The sequence below is a fragment of the Tachypleus tridentatus genome, chromosome 6 (assembly GCF_004210375.1).
Source record: "Tachypleus tridentatus isolate NWPU-2018 chromosome 6, ASM421037v1, whole genome shotgun sequence".
Lineage (NCBI taxonomy): Eukaryota > Metazoa > Arthropoda > Merostomata > Xiphosura > Limulidae > Tachypleus > Tachypleus tridentatus.
Genome location: NC_134830.1, coordinates 16,946,636 through 16,969,386, shown reverse-complemented (window position 1 = coordinate 16,969,386; position 22,751 = coordinate 16,946,636). Strand labels below are relative to the sequence as shown.

The following is a 22,751-nucleotide window of genomic DNA, read 5'->3' as shown; positions in this document are numbered from 1 at the left end:
TGATACACCTCTTTTTCTTCCAACCATTTAGGGCAAGAACAAAAGTAAAATGGGTGAGAGTCATTGCAATTGATGCAATGAGAGTCCATTTCACACTCATAGGCATCATGGTCCTTGCCACTGCAACAAGCACATGTCAATGAACCACAACATGACGACTTCGAGTGACCAAACCATTGCCCTGGAAACATCGGAGAGGGTTTGGAATGTATGGCCATACTCTGCAATTAAGATAACCTGCCTTGATGGTGGCAAGCGGATGTGATGACAAATGTCAGAAAGAGGGCATTGGTCGGCACCATAATTCCATCTTTGAGAGTGGAGATACGCTTCACTGCAGAAACTCCTCGGGTGGAGAAACCAACGAGAATCTCCATCTCTGGGATGTTCTTCAAATACCTCTCAACAATAATTTCTTGTGATGAATTCAAAGTAGCATGAGGTGTAACCTCTATAGGTATATCCCCAATTGCTTTTGAACGCAACGGGAGTTCACTGTGTTGAGAAGTGGATGTTTCCACCAATATGTCACCAGATTGAAGATTCCTTACTGACTTTAAAGAGCCAGCAAGTCCTTCTAGTCCCTTCTTAATGAAAAAGGGAAACATTTGCCCTAAAGGTTTGTCTGCAAGTGAGTGCAATATAAGAAAATGAAGTACAACAGGTGGTACGGATGGTGAGGATTGCTGCTCAGAATCTTCAAGACGTGGTCATTTACCTATAGGCTGTTTTTTCACTATTTTATTAAGATTTTTAATTGGAGTATCCATAATAAAGAAAGGGAAACTTCTGTGCCAACTGACCCCACCCACCTTGAAGCCCTACGAGAGGATGCACTACAATGTCAAACAAAGACACTGCAGCAATGCCAGGGTTTCGTGAGCACTATACCCAAACACCAGCATCAAATATAATGTCCACAACACCTGTTGAGAACATCCAACACTGGTACTTCGTTGACCCTCGCCTGAGTGGACCAGCTGATCGACCCAAGAGGGGCCACACCACACCCCAAAGCCGCCCATCTACAGGAATTCAAGGCCAAAGTGGTGTGTTAGGATTGGACTCCTCAACCACCAGGAACCTCTCCTCCCCTTCACTGGTTGCCACGCACAACAAACACGTGAGTGGATGTTTAGATCCCAGAGGAGGTAAACTGAAAGAACAGAACCTTCCCTGGGATGTCCCCTCACCATATACAGGAATCCACACTGAGGGAGTATCCAACAAAAACATCAAACTTGATACCCAAAGAAGATCAACTCATATAACAATCAATCTCTCAGTGTATTAAAGTTAACAATTCCTCAGTGAAGTACAGCCACCTAAAGCTTGGTTAATTGTGCTTGGAGTAAATGATAATATTTTTGAAGTGGAAACAAAGAGTTTGAAGAAAAATTAAATTATTTAAATCTGGTAAAGTAGGAAAAATATATCAGCTTTGTATGAAATGTTAAAAAAACAAAACATACACAGGAAAAGAGTACAGCCAAATGAGAAGTGATGGTCCAGTATAATCTAGTTTGATAGGAGGGTGTCATGCTCCTATTGGTGAAGAGTTGTCACAGGACGACTTGATTGTGATATACAGTTCAACCACGTTGATCAAGGATGGTGTCATGCGAAGTGTTTCTGCATGCAGAGTACAGCACTGAAAGAAAATAGTTATTTACATGAAAAGAGGTAATGCACCTCAATGGAAAAAAAGGCATTCTATTCAGCCCAAAAAACCCTTTAACTATTATGAATGGATATACTCCTCAGATAGTAGCTCCTATTTATCTATACTGAAAACAACCAAGGAGTCAAATAACCAGTACAACTGGCCAAGTAAGTAGGTGCTCAAAAACAGCCAAAAAAGACCCAAGCAGTCCCCTAGGATGGGCTCAATAACCTGAAAGAAATGCAATGGGAGCATCAAAATATAAATAAATAATAATAAAAACAGATGTTCCCTATCCTTGTTGGTTTTGAGACGTGACACTAAAGGTTGTTCCTTCACCGATATCTATAATACTACACAAGGGCTTACACAAGAAAATAAGAAAGGTATATGCTGTTTTATCATCAATCACCAGATAACAATTGCTGTCAAATTCCAAGGAGCTCAAGGGCAGAGTTTTGCTTATGAAAAACACTGATGAATATGCGACATTTAAGTCCAGACTAGAAAAATTCACATGCAATGAGTCACAAGAGAAACTATGTTGTTGTTATTGTTTTTATGTTAATAATAATAATCAAATAATTTGCCAGTCTCTAACACAAATCTGTGAACCATATAAACCATTCTGCAAGGTTGAAAACAAAGGTATGAGTAAGAATGTGGATGAATCAAAATGTGCATGTCAATGTCTATGAAATCATTTGTCATCCAACAACACTGATAACAAATGAAACAGAAAATACCAAAGACCAGTCCAAACATTCTGTTGTCTCTGGCACCAAACAAATTAGAGCAAAAAATCCCTAAAAATATGAAATATATCAATATTTATTTATGTGAAAAAGGTTTTAAACTTCCAGTTCAAAATTGAATATGTACTGGAAGAGACAAAATTGGATAATAAATACAAAATCAAATTGATGAACCTTGGCCAGATGAAGTCACGGGTTTAAAAATGAACAAATATCTGAGATGAGCATCAAAATGTCAGAGAGAAGAGTCACCCAGAACAGATAATAAATGGCTTAATCATTAAAACAAACATCTTGCATCAGAGCTACGCCACATGAAAAGTATGTGCAGATGTAACAAGTATCTGAGGGTATGATGACCAGAAGCAAAACAAGATGCTAAAACCCTAATCAACTGTTTCTGGAAATAAACTGAGCCGAGTGTAACAAATTTACTGTTATACATTTTATTTTAATATCTATGTTTGTTTCAGTTTAAGACATGTAATATACATTGTTAAATGTGTACTGTACAAAACCTGCCTGTTCTCTAAATCTGTAGAAGATTCTTGAGTGAAAGAATCAACAATGTACGATATATGTAAAATTCTTGTGATTACCAGTATTGTTTGGCTGAGTGAACTTTCAAGAATTTCACCTAAACATTATAAATCAACTAGCAAAAATACTTTAAAATTTTGTTGAATTGCTGCGGTCCATATATTATAAGCTTTGGAAGTTATAATTGTGATAAATGCTTATTAATTAGAAAACTACAGATAATTGACCAGGAACATTTATTGATTTCAAACATTACGAATTGTTACACTTCACAGAATTAACTTTAGATGTTAATATTTCTACAAAGACATTCTCTGTGAAAAGTAAGCTTGTAAACCTTGTAAGGCCAAACAAGAATAGAGCTAGATGGCATTCCCATCAAGCAAAGTGTATCTCTGTGTCAACATAAACTTAATTTACTTGTCTTGAACCTGAATCATTGATTAAATGTTCAGTTCCAGAACAGATAGAATACTGAACATTGTTGGTAAAATGTTTTATATATAAATCATCATTTGTAATAACCTTTAATACAAATTATATTGTTTGTGTATTAAAATATATTTATTATGAAAGAAAATTGTGCATATCAATCTTGTTAGCAACTATCATAAATTTAAAGTCATCATTTAACTAAATTCTAAAATAACATTTTCAACTATTTAGCATTGTATTACGTAGTGTACATTACGTAATAAATAAGAGACTTGTCCAAGATAAATTATAATACATAATGTGCAAGTCTGAAAAGTGATTTTCACATAAGAAATAAAAACAGCTATTTTTATATTTCACTTACATAACTTTTAGAACCTCCTAAATGATGATCAAGTTGTTTTTCCAGTAAAACATTATACTGTATCAATTCCATTGTCTTGAAAGTTTCAAATTTAATCATTTCAAATTTCATCTGAATTTTGTATATTTTATAAAAACCTTGCCAAATTTAATCATTTAATGTTCTTTTAATTTTATTATCTCATTCACTATCTATGTTTCAAGAAAGATGATTTTTACTACACTAAAAAGAAATGTCAAGCAAGAATTCATATTCATACACACAGAAACAAAAGACTAAGCTTGTAACCTTTAGTTTTTAAAACTGTAATTATTCATTTTTGTCACCCAACTTCACAAGATTATTTATATTTTAATTATTTTTGTTGAAAAATATACATTAAACATGAGAAATTTAGCACTCACTAAGCATTTAGACCCATTTGCTTACATAATCATACTTTTTTCTTATTAAGTTCATGAAAAAATCACAAAGCTTTAAAATAAATTTTAGAACTCAAAATATATATCAGGCACTGAAACAGAATGTTCAAAACTATTAATTCATCTGACTTTCCAAGTAAGGTTTATAACTCTGTTCCTGCAAAATGCAATGACTATTCAACATGCTTTTTCTTGTAAGCAAACTGCCTTAAGATTCCTGTATATTATAATACAGGATGGCCCATAAGTCCCTACCCATCCATATCTTATGTATCCAGTGTATTGTCCCTCATTCTCTCTGCATAATATTATGCAACGCCATGCTCTGTGAGACATTTTCCTCAACATAACAGGGGTTATTGTTCCAAATGCCACAGTAACAGCTGCCTTCAACTCATCATTAGTATTATTGAATATAACATAACATATGGATGGGTAGGGACTTACGGGCCACCCTGTATAATAGTTACAAACATGTCTGCCACTCAAATACACATAATGTAGATAATTTGTATTAAGTGAAATTTACAAATTGAATATGTTAGTGAACTAAGATAGGAGGTTCAAATTTTATATATATTTAATATTATTGTTATTATATGCTCTTTATGTGTTTCTACTTAATTGTAAACCACAGAAGCATACTTTTTTTTACATAATTCTGAAAGGGAGATATCAAAGCCAGAGACCTCATGTGACATAAAGGAGTTAAGGTTGATCACTGAAATTAAGAAATTAAAAGGTAGATAATTTTATAACTTAAATGAATAAACTATTCATTAACCTGTTTAGTGCCATAGACGAGATAACTCGTCCAAGCTGATCGGTAACACAGTGCCACGGACGAGTTAATTCATTCTCAGTAATATCTAACTTCAATGCTATATGTCAGCACCATACATGTATTTGACCTACTTGCAAATTGTTTAACTTTCGATCCAAAATGGCATCATGAAAAGTTACAAAATGAAGAAGCATTAGAGTTGTATTGCAGCAGCTGAAATACTTGGCAGTCAACGAATAATGCTACTTCTACTGACATTTACTCGTATAAAAGCTAAGTAAATTATGATAAAACTTTAAAAGATCATGACTTGTGCACTTTAACCCATCATACTGAAAAAGTTATCTGACCAATAAAATGAATTTTGCAATAAGACTTCTTTAAACAACAGTATTTTAACTGTCTTCGATTTACAAATCAGGCTTTTAAAATATATGTGAAGATCAGCTCATTAAAAGGTAAGGACTTTGATACACAACCAAACAGGCAACACTGACAAAAGGATGTAAGAGCAATGTGGTAGTAGACACAATATCAATGAGATCACAGGGGTAACAGGCTATTGGGCCTACCTTGTAACCATTCTGTGCTTTTTATGATTTTCATTCTATTAGTTCTAAATTAGAAAACGAAAGTTAACACAATTTGACAGATTATTAGTAAACATTACAATACTTTCATACGCAAGATATCAGATTTTTAAAAATTAACAGGTTTTTTTAAGTAATGTTTTTCTTCTACCTTTTGCATTTTTGAATGTTGCCTATCCAATAAGAAAAATAATTTTCATTTTAAGATTAAAAATACTTTTATTCATCACAAAATTTTAAAATTTCACCTGCAAAACCCTTATGTCCAGTAGTTTTATCAAACATTCCTGAAGAAAAACTATTTTTTTCACAATTTTCACAAACAAATATCTGAATGTGTTCAGTTGATATGACTGATCTCGTAACCATCACATAAAATTAAGAAATTACTATAAATTATGCTTTTCTGTTATAGCATGACTACAGATTATAAAATGAAAAATAAATGTTTAGACTAAATAGCTTAAATTTCGTAACATTATACATTTATATAAATTTATTATTATTATACCAACCTTTCAGGCATGCCTAACTAACAATACAGAAATTACAATGACGCCCACAGAGAATGACCTATCTTGGCTGTATTTTGGTGGACTGGTATTTCATAAATACAGTCACATTTCAATTATTATAAATTGTATACACATGCATATTATTGTTATTTACAAACAAGTTCCTAAGCTTGTTTTTCTTAAAACACAGAACAGTAAATAAAGAAATAAAGTAAACAATTCTCTCTTCTTGTTACAACCTTTGCTGCTTGTTGCAGGGAGCTAAGTCTTAAGAAATTTTTTTTCAGGTTTTATACACACACGCACACACTCACATTTGAACAATCAAAAAACACAAATTGATTGATTAAAACTGCAAAATGCCATCATAATTTATCACGTTTAATAACTAAGTTGTACTTGAATTTAAAAATAAATGAAATCTCTAACGGGTTAAAGACCTGACTTACCAGTACACAGATTTGTCTCAAAAGAAAGAGATGACACTTATATTTGAAAACGGCTGAGAAAATCATTAAGGCTCCAATCTAGATCCCCCAAAGGTACATAAGGTATCAATCTATTGAGAATCAAAATAAACTTCCTACTAGCAGTGATAAGCCAAAGTATGCTGATATAACAAACACTGGAGAACGAGGCAAAGCTCCCAGCATGAAAAGCAATATCAGGAGGAGAATGAATTAACCAAATAGTCACTTATTGTCGAATGCAACAGGAGAGACTTTCAAAGCCTCACAAACCCAAGTAACCAACTAAAGAAATATGGCTGGGGGTGGTTGATCAAAATGTTTCTCTATTGATGCTGACCTAACAAAAGGAGCTGAAAAAAATTAGTCTAAATTATTACTAGTAATTCCAAACTCATTCACAAAAGTCACCTCAGAACCCCTAGATGACACCCTCAGTCCTCACATACATCTCCATCTCCAAAAGATCATACTACAAACAGCTTCAAATGAGAGTGACCCCTTACATGACTGTTGACAAACACTAGATAGCAGAGACGGAAGAGATCTGTTGACCTCTGTAGTAGAAACATTAATTTAGGAATTCATACCTGTCAGTACATTTTTATTAGTTTTTAAAATAATGCATAAACATACATTAAAAGATAACCACAGAAATGCCAATTACATTCAAAGTCACATCATAAATAGCGTGTAAGTATAACTCTCCTGCTGATGGAAAAATGGGCCAATTACATTGTTGAGAAAAAAAGTGATTGCTTAACCTGAATGAGGTACTTATATACAGTACCTAGTTAGTAGGATATAAAAGATGTTCAATGTTTAGATAGTCAAATAATGGAAATCCAATAAAAATGGAGGTCAAGAAAACAACATATGGCCAGTGAATACATTTTGTAATTTGAATTTTGATTCCAACTATTTTGTATCATTCAAACTATCCAAGAAATCAAAATACTGCTTTTACATTTCTTTTCAAGTGTAAGTTCACATAATAAGCTATCTATGCTGCGCCCAATTTAAAATTTTGTTTTAACTTCAACTTTGTTCTGCTTTGGATGAGATCATGATTCAAGAGTATAGGGTTTAATTACCACTGTCACCAAATATACTTGCCCAGTCTTTCTTATGGAAATGCTGTTGAAACTATCTGCCATTGTCACTAATTTTACACAACTGGTTCAGAAAAAGGCAACTATCTAGCAGCCTCTACCACCACTTTTTATGGAGGGAGGGGTTTTTAATTAGAGGGAAGGCAATTGTGTCACAGCATCCATCATGTTTCAGGGGAATGCTGTACTAGTTAAATAATGAAAATATTAACTGATTAACAAATGTACATTCTCTTTTATAATGAACAGAAACAAACTGCTGTTTTATTTAGTAGGATATTTGTGATATTCTTCACATCAATCAAGCAGATCTTTTTAAATATTTGAGTACAAAATTTTTTGGGGTATTATGCACTTAGTACTACATATTAACTTCACATACTGAACATTCAGGAGCAAAATTACCCAACAATATTAATAGCTTTCTTAAAATATTGCTGCACATTTTAATAAATTACTACATTAATCTAATTATTAATAATTACTATGATTTTTTAAACAACAAAAAGAGAGCTAAAAGCTAACAACTGCAAGTGTTCATGTATAAAAGTAAAGCACTTTTTTAGAAAAGCTTGAATGCTTTACGTTGAATGACAAATAAAAATAAAAAATAAAATTACAGTTATCACTTGTCAGAGTTCAGTTCATCTCTTTTGCTAAAATAATTTGGTCTTAGAAATATTTTTGGCAGAAAGCCTATTCACAGGAAAATATACAACACTTTCTGAATTCTTTTTCAACTGGTCTTAATATTACAATAATGTGAGACTACAATAAATATGAAAAGATGTATTATTAGGTGGGCTAATTTACATGTTACATTTACATACTTGTCCCTTAGTTTCACTTTCATTCAACTCCTCCCCTGCATTCTCAGCTGTCAAATTGTCAAGTGATGTATCTCCATCTGTTGAAATCTCATCACCTAGAAATAAAATACAAAAGCAAAAAACATGAAACTTTGTTTTAAATTGTAAAGAAATAAAAAAAATAGTTTATAATCCAAATCATGCAACATACACTTTAATTTTGCTTTCAAATGTAAACTCACCTGAAAAATTACATTCATCTCAAAAATTTATGATAATCAAAAAATTACTGCTTAATTGTCAGTAAAACTTCAAACTTAAACCAGTAAATGAATAATACATGCTTTCTATACTCTTTTTCCCAATTTTTGAAAGGTATAACTGGAAACAAACTGCATATAGTTCTGTGCTATACACGTGACAGTTTCATGAACTATAACAGCCACATTAGATAGGGCTAAGCGCACCACAGTCAAACTGTAGCTGTATCTCATGGCATGCTCATGCTACGATAAAGAGTATCATAATGTGCTTTTCATTCAAGTATTCTTATCTGACCTGATAAGTGTCATAAGTTTCTAATATTTACATTTCAGTTATTTTTACAACAATAAATAAAAAACATGGAAAAAGGAAATTTTAGTATTTACACCTTTATTCTTTTTACCATCAGCAGAATAATCATTGTAGGCCTGCTTTTCCATAACAATGTTTGTAGTCCAAAACATTAATTCTTATTTCAACCATGTCATTTAGAACAAAAATATCATCACACACACAAAAAGGATTCATATATCGAGACAGAAATGAAACTGACTTTTCAGTGACCATTCTTAAAAACTCAAAACCTATTTCATACAGATTACTTATGAAACTGCACCTGGGTGTATGTTTTAAATATATAAGTGTTATACATATATTGGCAAGTATGCTTTATCTGGTGAAAAGGACGTTATAATGTTCATACACTGAAAATGTATTCTCTCCCCTCACAACATTAACTATTCTCATTTACTGGTGCTCTCTTATGCAAACATTCTTATTATACATGCCACAACCCTATTGGAACAAAATGATTTCAATTACTGATGACAAGAAACCCATTTGAAATAAAAAATGCATCTCAGAATGGCTGGTATGGGTATTAACACTTTTTATTGATAAGAAGAGAACGTTTCAACCTTCCAAGGCCATTTCAGGTTAACGTGTAAATGACCTAGGAAGGTCAAAATGTTGGTTTCTCTCTTGTTATCAGTAAAAAGTGTTAATACCCATACCAGCCATTCTGAGTTACAAAATGATTTCAACATGTTTTTTGTGCATCACTTCTCTACCAATAGAAGCATAGTACACTTACATGACAGATGTGACTCTATGTGCCTCTACTGAACTATTACTTCTCATTTGGATCATCTTTTTTAAACTGTTGACAAAACTAAACCCTACTTTTGTTATACTAATGATGTTACTTCCTAATGTTTTTATTTAATTAACTCTATTGCCAGACAGAAGGTTTTTACTGTCTCACATTAAAACTTATTAAATTTGTTTTGTTATACCAACTAGTACAGCACAAAATCTGTTAATAACCTATATTTTAATAGTACACAAGCCTTAAATTATAAATTTTTAAGACAATATAACAAAAATTAAAGTTTACCTCACAAATGAGTTGATAGCTCTTGCATAATACATTTACTCCTTACACACTTAAGTACTGCTAATCCATTCCATAAAGCTTATTTCCATTAAACTGATCACACAAACTCATCCAACTTTCCCATTTTTCAGCAGTTCAAAATCTGTGTCCACTGCATATACCCCTAGTAGTTTCATCATAATAAAAACAAGGCAACTATTCCAGAAAATTTCAGCCATTTTTTTTCATGACACTATATCCTTTTTCATCCCTCATATACACTTCATAAAAATACATTTTCAACTTTTTAGTTTTACTTAACTAAGCTCATTGTAACTTAGTTGTTCAATAAAATGATTAACTGTTGCTAAATTAAACAATGTGTTTCATAAAGTCAGTTTTCCATGACTTTTCCAAGACAATTATATTTTCTCTATTTCTGCATGACTATTTCAAGGCCTAGATATTAACTTAAAAAAACAGGCTATTCAAAAAGTGTGTGAATCCTATTACCAGCTCATTTCTATGTGATTTAGACATAGTATTCAGCCCTAAAGACAGCTTAGAATCTTGCCTCCATAGTTATTGCATGATAATAACCCTGAAAATATTTTGTACCCTTTTTCTTTAAAATGCCTTCATTTAGTCTTCTGTACTTCTAAGTTTTTGACTAACCTTTCCCTACAACATTAGTCCATATATTAACCTCTAATGTTGCATTACTGCCAAAACCCTTAGTTACCTCATTTATTCTGTCAATTACATCCTCCACTCTGCCCCCATTTTGTTCTTTTCTTCAAGTTTAATAGACCATCCTATCCCAATCCCCTATCAAAGATTTAAAAAATATCTATAACCTGAACTACCACCCCTATATCTTCCATTGGTTTTCCTTTACTCCTCTAATTCTTCATTAGTGAATATTAGACAGAAATTTGTTACTTAACCTGCTCATTACAACTGAATTCACTATGCTTGTTGTAATATTAACTTTTTGAAACACTTTTCAACAACTTAATCCACTGCACATAAAAACTTAAGTTCCTCTAATTTTTGCTGCCATTTCAAACAACTTACCTTTCTTGATTCTATTTAAAATAACATCCAGTTTATCCACTAAACTGCAAAAAATATATATATGAACTGCACATCTTCTTTACAGATTCCTTAAAAAAACATTCAATTCTTGATTTTTCAAATAAAATCCAGTTTTTACACTTATCATACAAGTTTTTAATCACTGTAGTTTGGAAATGAATAATCAACTCTAAAAAAATAATTACTGATAACACCGTTAAGGTTAACACTAAAAAGTTAAAACTTTTGTGTTATAACTTTTCTTACTTCACAATAAATTAAAAGTTCATCTATCAAATACAGAAGAAAGTTTCTTCAATGAGTTTCAAATAATAAAAGTAACAAAAATGCACACCACTGGATTTCACATACTCAAATCAGTAGATTTACACTTCAAGTTCAATTATATAGTTCATAATCAATGAAAAACAATTAAAATCAGACCCGAAAATAGATTTTTCAATCTATGCTAACTTTCAAATGGTACAATGTTAAAATGGTGACCTGATAACACTGTCACATTATAATGCATTCACGTTTTTTGGTGCGATGGGAATTTAAACCTGCAACATTCAGACTGCAAGTCAAACACCCTAATCACCAGCCCTTGCAAACAAGAAATTTCATTTGAAGTTGCCTGATATTAGATGTAAGTAAGATATTATAAAAGCATTGTACTTTTTCGTGCTATGATACAAGATTTTAAAATTGGAAAAAGGAATGCCTACCTCAATATTTGGACTACATGGGGCTGTAGATCTCTCAGTCTATCCTACTTAACATTGTAACAACTTTAAGCTTTAGGAGCATACTGGTATAACTTTTTTTTTTTTACTAATGACAACAATAAACAGATAAAATAAAAATTGAAATACACCTGTAATTTATCCTATTCTAGTGTTTAACTACTATTGTTAATTCATTATTTATTGCAAGTTACATTGTATTTCCATGTCATTGTCAGTTAACAATTTGGATTTTATTAATATTTTATATTATATGGTTGACACTTCCAGTTCTACCCGAATACAGAACTTTGGTGTGAAACTGAAAGTTGGTACCATAATTTGAAGTTCAAAACTCACCAGCATCAATACTGTCATCCTTTTCTTCGTGGTTCAGAGCAGATTTAAGACGCTTAACGAGTACTGCTTTGTTTCCTTTGGTATCGAGCCCGCGAGCTTGAAGTTCTGCCCTAAGCTCTACGACTTTTAATTTTGAAGGATCAATGTCACTCATAATCTAATATGAAATGCACCAGAAAGAATTATCAAAATTTATAAAAGTATTTTTAATACCGTTACTGTATTTTGACAAATTACACCGTCAGTAAATGTTAAAACAAATGTATAACGCTTAAGCCTACCAACTGCTAACATTAACTTCTCCCAAGATGGCGCCTAAATTTGAGGACACGTGATCGAAAGATTGCCATATCAAACAAAAGTTTCCATTGGCTTTGCTTGCCACGAAATAGATAAAGAGGCCAATGAGAATTACAGATACAATAGTTAATAATCCCTGTTATGATACACAACTTCTTGTGCAGCCGGTGAACCAAATATGAGCAAAGGATAAAAAATAATAATAAATTTTAGTTTGTGTACTGGCTTATATAATTAAATTAAATAGAGTATGTGGAAATTATAGGGATCAGGAGAACTACATAACGTTTTGTGATCAATGCACAAAATATAAATCACTGCAAAAACATAATGTTGAAAGAGAAACAAATTTATCTTATAATTTTATTTGGGGCACTCTGCTGTGTTCACCGAGGATAATCGAACCACAAGTTTTAGTATTGTAAGTCCAACTTCATTTCGTGTATCGACGTTTCGAGCAGTTTCATTCTTTTAGTTCTAATGTGAATTTGGTTTGTTTGGAAGTTCACGGAGAGTTACATGATAGAAGGCAATTAGTTTTCACCATAAACGTTTAGGCAACTATTTTACCAACAAAAATTGGTTTCTCTTCTCAAGACTGCTGGTATGAGTATTAAAACTTTAATTAAAATATAGTACAGAACAACATTTCGACCTTCTCAAGTCATTTTCAGATTAACAAACTTAGTTGCAAACTCTCTTTGTTAACCTGTACTTCATTTTAATTAAAGTGCTAATACCCAAACCAGCCATCTTGAAAAAAAATTGGTTTGATCGTTACAGCCGTTCCGCCTGGCATGGCCAAGCGTGTTAAGGCGTGCGACTCGTAATCTGAGGGTCGCGGGTTCACATCCCGTCGCGCCAAACATGCTCGCCCTTTCAGCCGTGGGGGCGTTATAATGTTACAGTCAATCCCACTATTCATTGGTAAAAGAGTAGCCCAAGAGTTGGCGGTAGGTGGTGATGACTAGCTGCCTTCCCTCAAGCCTTACACTGCTAAATTAGGGACGACTAGCACAGATAGCCCTCGAGTAGCTTTGTGCGAAATTCAAAAAAACAAACAAACAAACAAACGTTACAGCCGAACATGACGAAGAGCCGAACAAACGAATCCAGTAAAAAAGTCACAACTTTGGCTAGGATTTGTTTATTTATTTGTTTTAGAATTAAACACGAAGTACACAATGGGTTATCTGTGCTCTGTCCACCACGGGTATTGAAACCCGGTTTTTCAGTGGTATGAGTTCATTGACATGCCGCTGTGCCACTGGCTGGGAAAAAAGGTCACATTTTATTTTAATATAATAAATAATTAAAGTAATAAAAAACATTTTAAATCGGTTATACACCATTATACAGCAAGATGCAATTGGCAACCCACCTCAACAAAGAGTTCATTGATGTTATTCGCAACTACAATAACGTCTTCGCAACTTGTGTGTTGCTCAACGGTAGAACTGCAAGACTGTGGCAAACATTCTTTGTGGTGTCAGTTGGAATATTCGTATTAATCATCAACATTAAAAATGCTGAATATAGATATATTTTTTGTTTGTTTTGAATTTCGCGCAAAGCTACTCAAGGGCTATTTACGTTGACCGTCTCTAATTTAGCAGTGTAAGACTAGAGAGAAAGCAACTAGTCATAACCATCCACCGCCAACTCTTAGACTACTCTTTTGCCAACGAATAGTGGGATTGACACTACATTATAACGTCCCCACGGCAGATAGGACGAGCATGTTTGGTGCGACGAGGATTTGAACCCGTGACTTTCGAATTACGAAGCGAACGTCTTAATCCTCCTGGCTATATACGTGTAATGCCACAATATTATATGAAGTGTTTTCAATCTGTACATGTCATGTATTGTCTCAATAAATGACTGAAATAAATGTTTTGTTTCATTACTTTATTATTTGTCCCCCCAATGGCTCAGCGGTATGTTTGCGGACTTACAACGCTAAAAACCGGGTTTCAATACCCGTGGTGGGCAGAGCACAGATAGCCCATTTTGTAGCTTTGTGCTTAATTCAAAATAACAATAACTACCTTATTATTTATTGTTAAAAAATACGTTTTCAAATGCTCCATTTTTTTCGCACACTAGTGTATGTGTCATGCCATCACATATAATTTGTGTTATAAATGTGTAAAAGTCATATATTGCCAGTTAATAACTGATTTTAACTTTTTTGTTTTATTACTTTTATTATTATTTATAGTATTTAAATGAAATGTGAGTTTTTTAAAAAACTGTGGCTTCATTTCCTTTCACCAAACCAGTGACACTCCGATTGTCAGTCGAGCGACGTAACTCTTTGTGCAGTTAAGTGTAAAGTTGTTGTGTAGTTATGGGTTTTAGAGGCCATTTTAATTCAACATGTTGTAACATAAATTAATTTTTGAGTATCAATAATTTTAATTTTTTAATTCTAAAAAATCCCAAAGGAGTTGAAAGAAAAAAGCAGTTTTAAAAGTATTATGTGCCCAACACTAATATCTTATGACAAGCATAATTAATCAGCAATGGGTTTATGATATTGAAGATCGAAGTTCAATGACGAAGATGACGACGATTGACAAAACATATATTTTATTTACAAGTTCGGACGTTTCAGAATAACATTCCATCATAAGCGAAATCTGAAAATTATTTTACTAAAATTGTAATATCATTATTAGCTTATTTAGTTATTAAGAAAAGCAGTTAAAGGATGGATAAAACAACCTTCATGTGTATATTACAAGCAGGTGAGTTGCGTGTGAAAATTTAGGACAATTTTATGTCTAAACAGCTTTGTGAATCATTAAGGGTCGGAGGATCTTTAGCTACAAGTCGATAGACCTTCTTTTAATATAGAGTTCAAGGCCTGAAAAACCTGTGGCGATGATAGAGAAATCGTTAAATGAGATACAGTTACCTGTGGTTTCAGAATGTGCACGAGGCTTGGTTTAAGTAGTGGAAGTCTGGTTCTGTTATATGTTCACAGGCTTTAGTTTCAAAGCGGCGTTTTGTTTTGCCAGTGTACGTGATCTTACACTCACTACATGTATATTTGTGCAAGAGCCATGAATGTAAATGTAAAAGTTCAAGTAGTTGATTTTTATACTGAAATAGATGTTCAATACAGAAACTAGGTCTATGTTATAAGCTGAATAATAGGGTAGAAGGTTTTTATTTGGGAGGAGAGTTTTTTATTGGTAGGGATTGCAAACCCATGAAAGGAAGGGAAATTATGAGGGTAAATTTTTGAACCGTGTGTATGTTGACTGGTGTTTGAAATTTATTGTTTCTGAAATTGCGTGTCATCTTCGTTAGAAAATTAGTCGGATATCTATTATTTAACATGTTTACATAGAAGGACAATTTCTTTGACTAAAGCCCACCAGTGGTACAGCTGTATATCTGTGGACTCGCACCACTAGAAACTGTGTTTTGATGCCCATGGTGGGCAGATCCTATTGTGTATCTTTGTACTTAAAACAAACAAGCTGGTTTTTTTTTTTTGCCCCCTGGTAGCACAGCTGTATGTCTGTGGAATTACAATGCTAGAAACTGGGTTTTGATACCCGTAGTAGGTAGAGCACAGATAGCCCATTGTGTAACTTTGTGCTTAACTTTAAACAAATAAAATAAAATAATTAGAACAAATATTAAAAATTCTTTTTAACAATTATATAACCAGGTTACGTTTGAAGAAGCTGGAGATAAAACTATTGAAATTGGTGTAGAGGCCAGTAAAAGTCCTTTTATGATACACAGAGATAGAAAAAATATTCCAGGATTACCAAAAATTTTGTTGCTGTTGGTTGCATTTGGTTTGAATTTTGCACTAAGCTACATGAGGTATATCTGCACTAGCCAACTCTAATTTAGCAGTGTAAGACTAGAGGGAAGGCAGCTAGTCATCACCATCCACTGCCAACTCTTTGGCTGCTGGTTTACCAATGAATGGCACAGCTGTATATCTGTCCAAATATTGACCATCATATTATAATGCTATCATGGTTGAAGGAATGAGCATGTTTAGTATAATGGGGATTTGAACCCACGACCCTCAGATTGTGTGCTGAGCACTCTAATCACCTGGCTAGCCCTTAGGAAGACTGAGTAAGAGATGGCACATTAATGTTGATATAAAAGATGAAGAATAGTTATAAACTGTACAGGACAGGGACGGATAGACTTGATGAGAAAAAGTACCGGTCAGTAGGCCTGAGTGCTATAAGAGGAGTACCACTAGTGTACTTTGGTTTATTTCTTAATGTTATATAATTTAATTTGAATTTATTTCCTTTCAGATATTTCGCCGAGTGATTTATTCCATTTTTTAGAAGTATTGTTAATTGTTACTATCGCTATGCTATTTCAATTGAGAGTGGTGACAAAGTTTGACATTAATTTTTTAATTATTCAGTATCTGTATGTATATTTTAATATGGTAACCATTGTAGAGAGGTAGCTCACTGGTGGTAATAAGCTGTTTAATTTAATGTACCCACCCCCTGGGAAACATTCTGCTGCCACTGATGTTGTACAACTTGCACAGTATATGAGTGAAGGCGTGTAATGTCATGAAATAATCTGTTTATAACGTTTTGTTCATTGGTGCACAATTTTACAATGTCTGTGGAACAGTGCACAAGCTATGTAATGGTGAAGATCTTCTACATATGGGACCTTTAACAGAAATATTAAAGATATGTAATAACATTTTCAGTCCTGAAGTGTATAAAATTGTATATTTCTTTGGTTTAATGTTCCAAAGCATAAACCTTATAATAAAGGATAGATCTTTGTTGACTATCATTTGCATATCCTCTCTGATCATGAAGATATCTGTAAATAAAAACTAAACTAAAAACCACTTTACTGAAATGACAATTAGTCCTGCATACTTATATTTGTGTTGTATTACAACCACTTCCTAAAGCTGGTTTATATTTTAAAATATTTTTATCAGGTAAATTATCTTCTTAGCTACTATTTTGATAACTTTAATCTGGGTATTTCTTAATGAATTCAATGTCAGAGATTCAATAAAACATAATTTCTTAACAGATTGATGTATTATTTAATCCCTGAGAAGATCACTAGGAATAGTAAAACAAGGTTTATAAATATTTTTATAAACATGAAAGAACTAGAAACTGTTGAAAGTTTGATTTCTTGACTGCGTATTACTAACGTGAGTAAAATGATATTCATAATACATGGCAGATTAAATGTTGGTATATTAAAGTAATGAATATGTATCAGAAATCATATGCAACCAAAATGTAACTCTGTCCAACAGAGAATTTATGGATCAAGTGTTTTCAACGCTTGACTTTAAGAGTATGTCAGTTCCTAACTGTTCAAAGTTTATGCTAGGCAACATAATCCAGATAGTAGCAGTCATATAGTTGACAAATAGCCTAAATATGTGAAACACATAGCTTCAGTTCAGTCTACCTATCGTATTTCTGTTATAACACAATTTTACATTATCTATGAAACAGTACAGAAGATAGTAAACAGTGAAACTTCTCTAGATAAGTTACCTTATACAGAAAACAAACAAACATTCAATATTGTTATGTATTGGTAAGAACTAGTAACTGCTGTAATTTTGATTTTGTAATCATACATGACAAAGAAAAATAAAGCATTTATAATACATAGCAGATTAAGATGTGACAGGTGGATGACTAGTCTCCAGTCATGTCTTTTTGGGAACTACAAATATGTGTGAATAAAATCCCTCAAACCAAGTGAAACAGGTTCAATAGCTTGTTTTATGAAGAGGTCTTGCACTGCCTGTGATAGATGCCAGTGTGACAAGGGATCCTGAGGAGGAAGAAAGGAAACAGGCATTTCAAACAAGGACAGACAGGTGAGAAAATGTGTGATGAATTCTTCTGACCAAACTTCGTGAACCCAAACATTTGAGGTGAAAGTTCTCCCCCAATGAACAAAGGCCACCAGTCAAGCTCCCTTCGAGTAGTCACAGAAACCATTGTTGGCATACCGTGCATCATCATAAAAAAACAACAAATTGTGGCACCATGGGAAGGAGGAACAGGCAAGAGTTGTGAAGAGAAAAGTCACGAGACAGGAATTAGTACCATGCTCAGCTCTGATTGGGACAAATTGATAAGCAGATGAAAAAGGGTAGATTGTTGTTGGATGAAAACTACCTTTGGCTCCAAAGACTACACGACTGAGTCAAACATTAAACATCTAAAAAATGGCCATCTGAAGGTTTCGTAGTTAAGTAGCCAGGAGATGAGCCTATAACAGTACAGCATCATGATACAAAAGGTCTCAATAACAACTAAACCACATTTGTAAGTCCAGAGCTGAAGATGACATGGGCCAGTGTGGATGTGAGGAGAGATAGGATGCCTCCATAAAAACCCCTCAGGGTTCCTGTTATGAACCTCAGACAGAAGGTGAATTCAGGAGAAATATCAAGATATCAAAAGAGTTGTTACAGTAAGATGAAGACATGAATACTAAGTATTGGGTAGAATGAAAGGATGATTCAGGTCCCACTCCCTAAATAGGTAAATAAGGATGAGAGGCAGAATCATGTAAGAGGGAAAGATGTGGGTCACAAGAAATAGAAGTGAAGACAAAACATACCTGAAAAATGAAATCTAAGAAAGCTGACAAGGGCCTAAAAGAACCCTCAAGTAGGGTTTGGGAAGACACTGTGAACTCGGAGGGGGGGGCAAATGATCAAAATCTTTATCGGCTTTGTGCCAGGCTCAGGAGGATGAGATGTATCTAAAGTGGTGACATTTATTTTGGAATTCATGCTTGATACCGAACAAACCAGCTAAATTTCACATACAAAGGCAGCAAAGACAGGAGAAGCTGTTCTTGTGATAACAGGGAAGTACTGCATTGAAATACAATACTTTCATTTTGATTCAAATTGTTTCTGTATTTTTTGAGATTCCTATTCCCCCCTTTTTAAATAAACAGCTTTTATTAATCTTGCATAATCTACAGTGTAAAATATTTGTTTGTTGTTCATTACATTCTCAAATAATATATATTTTCATACTTTCTTGGATACTATAAAACTGCTCAGAAATAAATTGCAGTATATAGTGCAATAGAAAAATAATGGGAGGATAGACATGATAAGTAACAATCTGCCAAGAAAGTTATAATGGCAGTCGTATAATGTAAAATGTCACTGATTACATCCTTAATGATAATATTAAATAAAAATGAAACAATATTCACATGTGAAATTAAAAAAAAAAACTTGAAAAAGAGAATGCGATGGAAACCAAGGTCATCATATCTAGTTGTTTACTCAAGCCCATTGAAATTAAACTTAAAAATATATATAAAAAGTGATTGAAAATAATTAAAATCTAAAAGTGTCAATTCCCAAAACAGGTGATTTTAACTTAACAAAACTAGGTTTGATGTTATAAATCAAATCTTTCAAAATGGCAATAACACAGCATCATGTAAAGAGGCCTAATGATTCTTTACAGTATCCAACCAGAACAAGTTAGCCTGAATGTTGTGGTATTCAGGGATTATCCAAACATCAAGTTACCCAATTTTCACAATAACTGGTGATTTGTGGACCTGGGAAGTAGGAGGCCATGATTTAATAATTGGTAGTAGATCAAAATAAAAAGATGATGTAATGTTGGATAAAAATTAAATACATTGTTCACTTAAAAAATATGGATTGAGAGCTGGCTGACAATCTGAATGAAAGACTACTATATTGTAAATTGATTGTATGTAAACTGTACTTTCCAAATTATTCAAATAAAATAAACTTGTGAATAAACCAAAAGACAGTTGGTACTAAATCATTTTTTAAGGAAGATAAGTACACAATCAAGAGAAGCAACTACTTCACAAACAAATGCATTAGTACAGAATGAGCTAGAATATGTTTTGTAAAGCAAAATCAAAAGTTGGCTGGTTATTTCAGTTAACTGCAGTGTATTTTTTGCATTAAGTGCAGTTAATAAACTAATATAAAATCTACAAACAGATCCCCCATCACACCAAACATGCTCCCCCTTTCAGCCATAGGGGCATTATAATGTGATAGTCAATCCCACTATTTGTCGGTAAAAGAGTTGGCAGTGGATGGTGATGACTAGCTGCTTTCCCTCTGGTCTTACACTGCTAAATTAGGGATGGCTAACACAGACAGCTTTGTGTGAAATTAAAAAAAAACAAACAAACAATATAAGCAGATTAGCATCAAGGGTTATCTAGATAAAATTACCAAATTCATGCAAGAACATCCAAAGTTAGTTAAACAGTGATCAAGTATATCTGATATTTTGTGGTTTGATGTGCAGGGATAAATATTTTAGAGAAATATTCAAAATACATGTTGCAACACTGAATGTAGTAAATTATATTTCAAAAGTTTAGAATCACTATTGTTTAATGTAGCTCACAACAGTTCAAACAAAATTTGAAAACAATGCAAGACATAAACACAAACATAGTGCATTTGGAGAACTTTAACTTGAATAATTATCAGAATATAAAAGGCATATTATCCAAAATCTGTTTCCCTCCTTATGTTTTTTATTAATATTGTTATGTAATTCCACATCCTCTTAACAACTCAGATTATGGAAAAGGCATTTGATTTAAAATATAAGACAAGTTTAAACATTGATATAGGAAAAGAAAGTAACTCAAGGTTAAGACATTTCACTTGATAGAGTTACCAATGTTCTAACTATTAAAAAACCAATAATGCATGTCTATAACCTGGCTAAAAAAACAGGAAAAAATAGTATTTGATAACTTCAAGAAAACAAATCTGTGTTTTTTTTAGTTGTGTTGAAACAAATACATTTAAGTACAGAGTATTTTATTTCTTTAGACCAAATTACATATTAAAACCTAAGACTATTTCAAATCTCATTGTTACATAGCCATACCTCTTGAAATTATTTAACTATCTGAAGAAGTACTTATGTCAGAAATTAACTTAATACATAATAAAAAAATGTGATTTTTAGTTGTTTTGTTATGTAGGGCTTATGATGCAAAATAAAAATATGAATATATAATAAATAAGAAAGGCATAGTTTTTGCAAGAAAACTGTTAATAACATAAATATTTTGGTTTATTGTACATAAATACACAGAAATTCAGTAGTATTGAGGAGAAAATAAGAATGGACTATAGATGACTGGAAAAGCATTGTACATTCATATTTACATGTTTAACACAGCTAGGAGATATGAGGCATGGAGAAAATCTCACAAAACATTGCAAAACACAACTAAAACAGTATGTAATGGTGTGAACTGGTTAATATTAGTAGGATAAGCTTGATTGTTGGATTCACTGCTAACACATCCATCTAATGCCAGAAAGTCAAATGTAGGGTGCTTTCACAGATACCTGGTCATCCACTATTCCAGATACATAACATCTTGTTGAATCTATGCCATCCAGAATCATTGCCAAAGGAAAGATGTTGCAAATAATATTGTCAAGTAGTACATAAATTCACCACTCCTTTTAATTTTGAAACATCACATAAGAAAAATACAGTGGAGCGCCATTAAGCCACGGACCAGTAAACCGCAAAATCACTTAAGCCGCTGTAGCAAGTCTTGTCCCAAAATGTTTGATGTATTAAATCTACCACCTGGCTTTTTAAAGTTTCTCACACTCTCCTTGTCTTTATAACTTCAAGGAGATATTTAAAAAGGATTTGCTTTAATTTGGGAAATAAATAAAATATATTACAATAGAAATCGACCGTTAATCTACCTTATCCGCTCTCTATGTCAACTTTATGGAGGCCGCCATTGTTTCCGAATCACACCTCTCCATACATTAAAGTTAATCTGTGATAAATCCGTGAAAAAAGTGATCAATAATCAAAGTATTATTTTTAATTCGATAATCCGACATAATGATCACACAATGGCCTGGATGAGGCTCCTCGGCAGAGCTGTTGGCGACTTCAGCTTTTCAGTCACAAAGGTTTAAGCTGGGGTTAAGCAGGTTGATCCCCCAAATACCGCGGCATAACAGGTTCCACTGTACTTTACATTGTTAGGAGTTCATAACAATGAATATTTTTTATGAGGTTTTACATGCTGCTATTTCATGCTCTTTGTAGCTCTAAAATAAGGAAATTTACAAGCACAAAGTTTTCACATGGAAAACTGCATTGTAGGGCT

At 33.0% G+C, this 22,751-nt stretch overlaps 1 protein-coding gene across 7 annotated transcripts in view; it reads right to left on the bottom strand.

Annotated features, from left to right (window-relative positions):
- LOC143252002 (uncharacterized) overlaps positions 1 to 12,610 on the bottom strand; it is a 108,451-nt gene extending 95,841 nt beyond the window's left edge. For 6 of the 7 annotated variants that reach the window (XM_076503495.1, XM_076503499.1, XM_076503500.1 and 3 more), the window contains exons 1-2: positions 12,258 to 12,580; positions 8,478 to 8,572 (exon numbers count right to left, since the gene is read on the bottom strand). In XM_076503495.1, coding sequence (XP_076359610.1) covers positions 8,478 to 8,572; positions 12,258 to 12,411 — 249 coding nt within the window. In that variant the 5' untranslated portion in view covers positions 12,412 to 12,580. Of the gene's footprint in view, positions 1 to 8,477; positions 8,573 to 12,257 lie in introns of all 7 variants that reach the window. The other variant, XM_076503494.1, reaches the window with a different exon arrangement.
- Between the last annotated feature and the right edge of the window lie 10,141 nt (positions 12,611 to 22,751).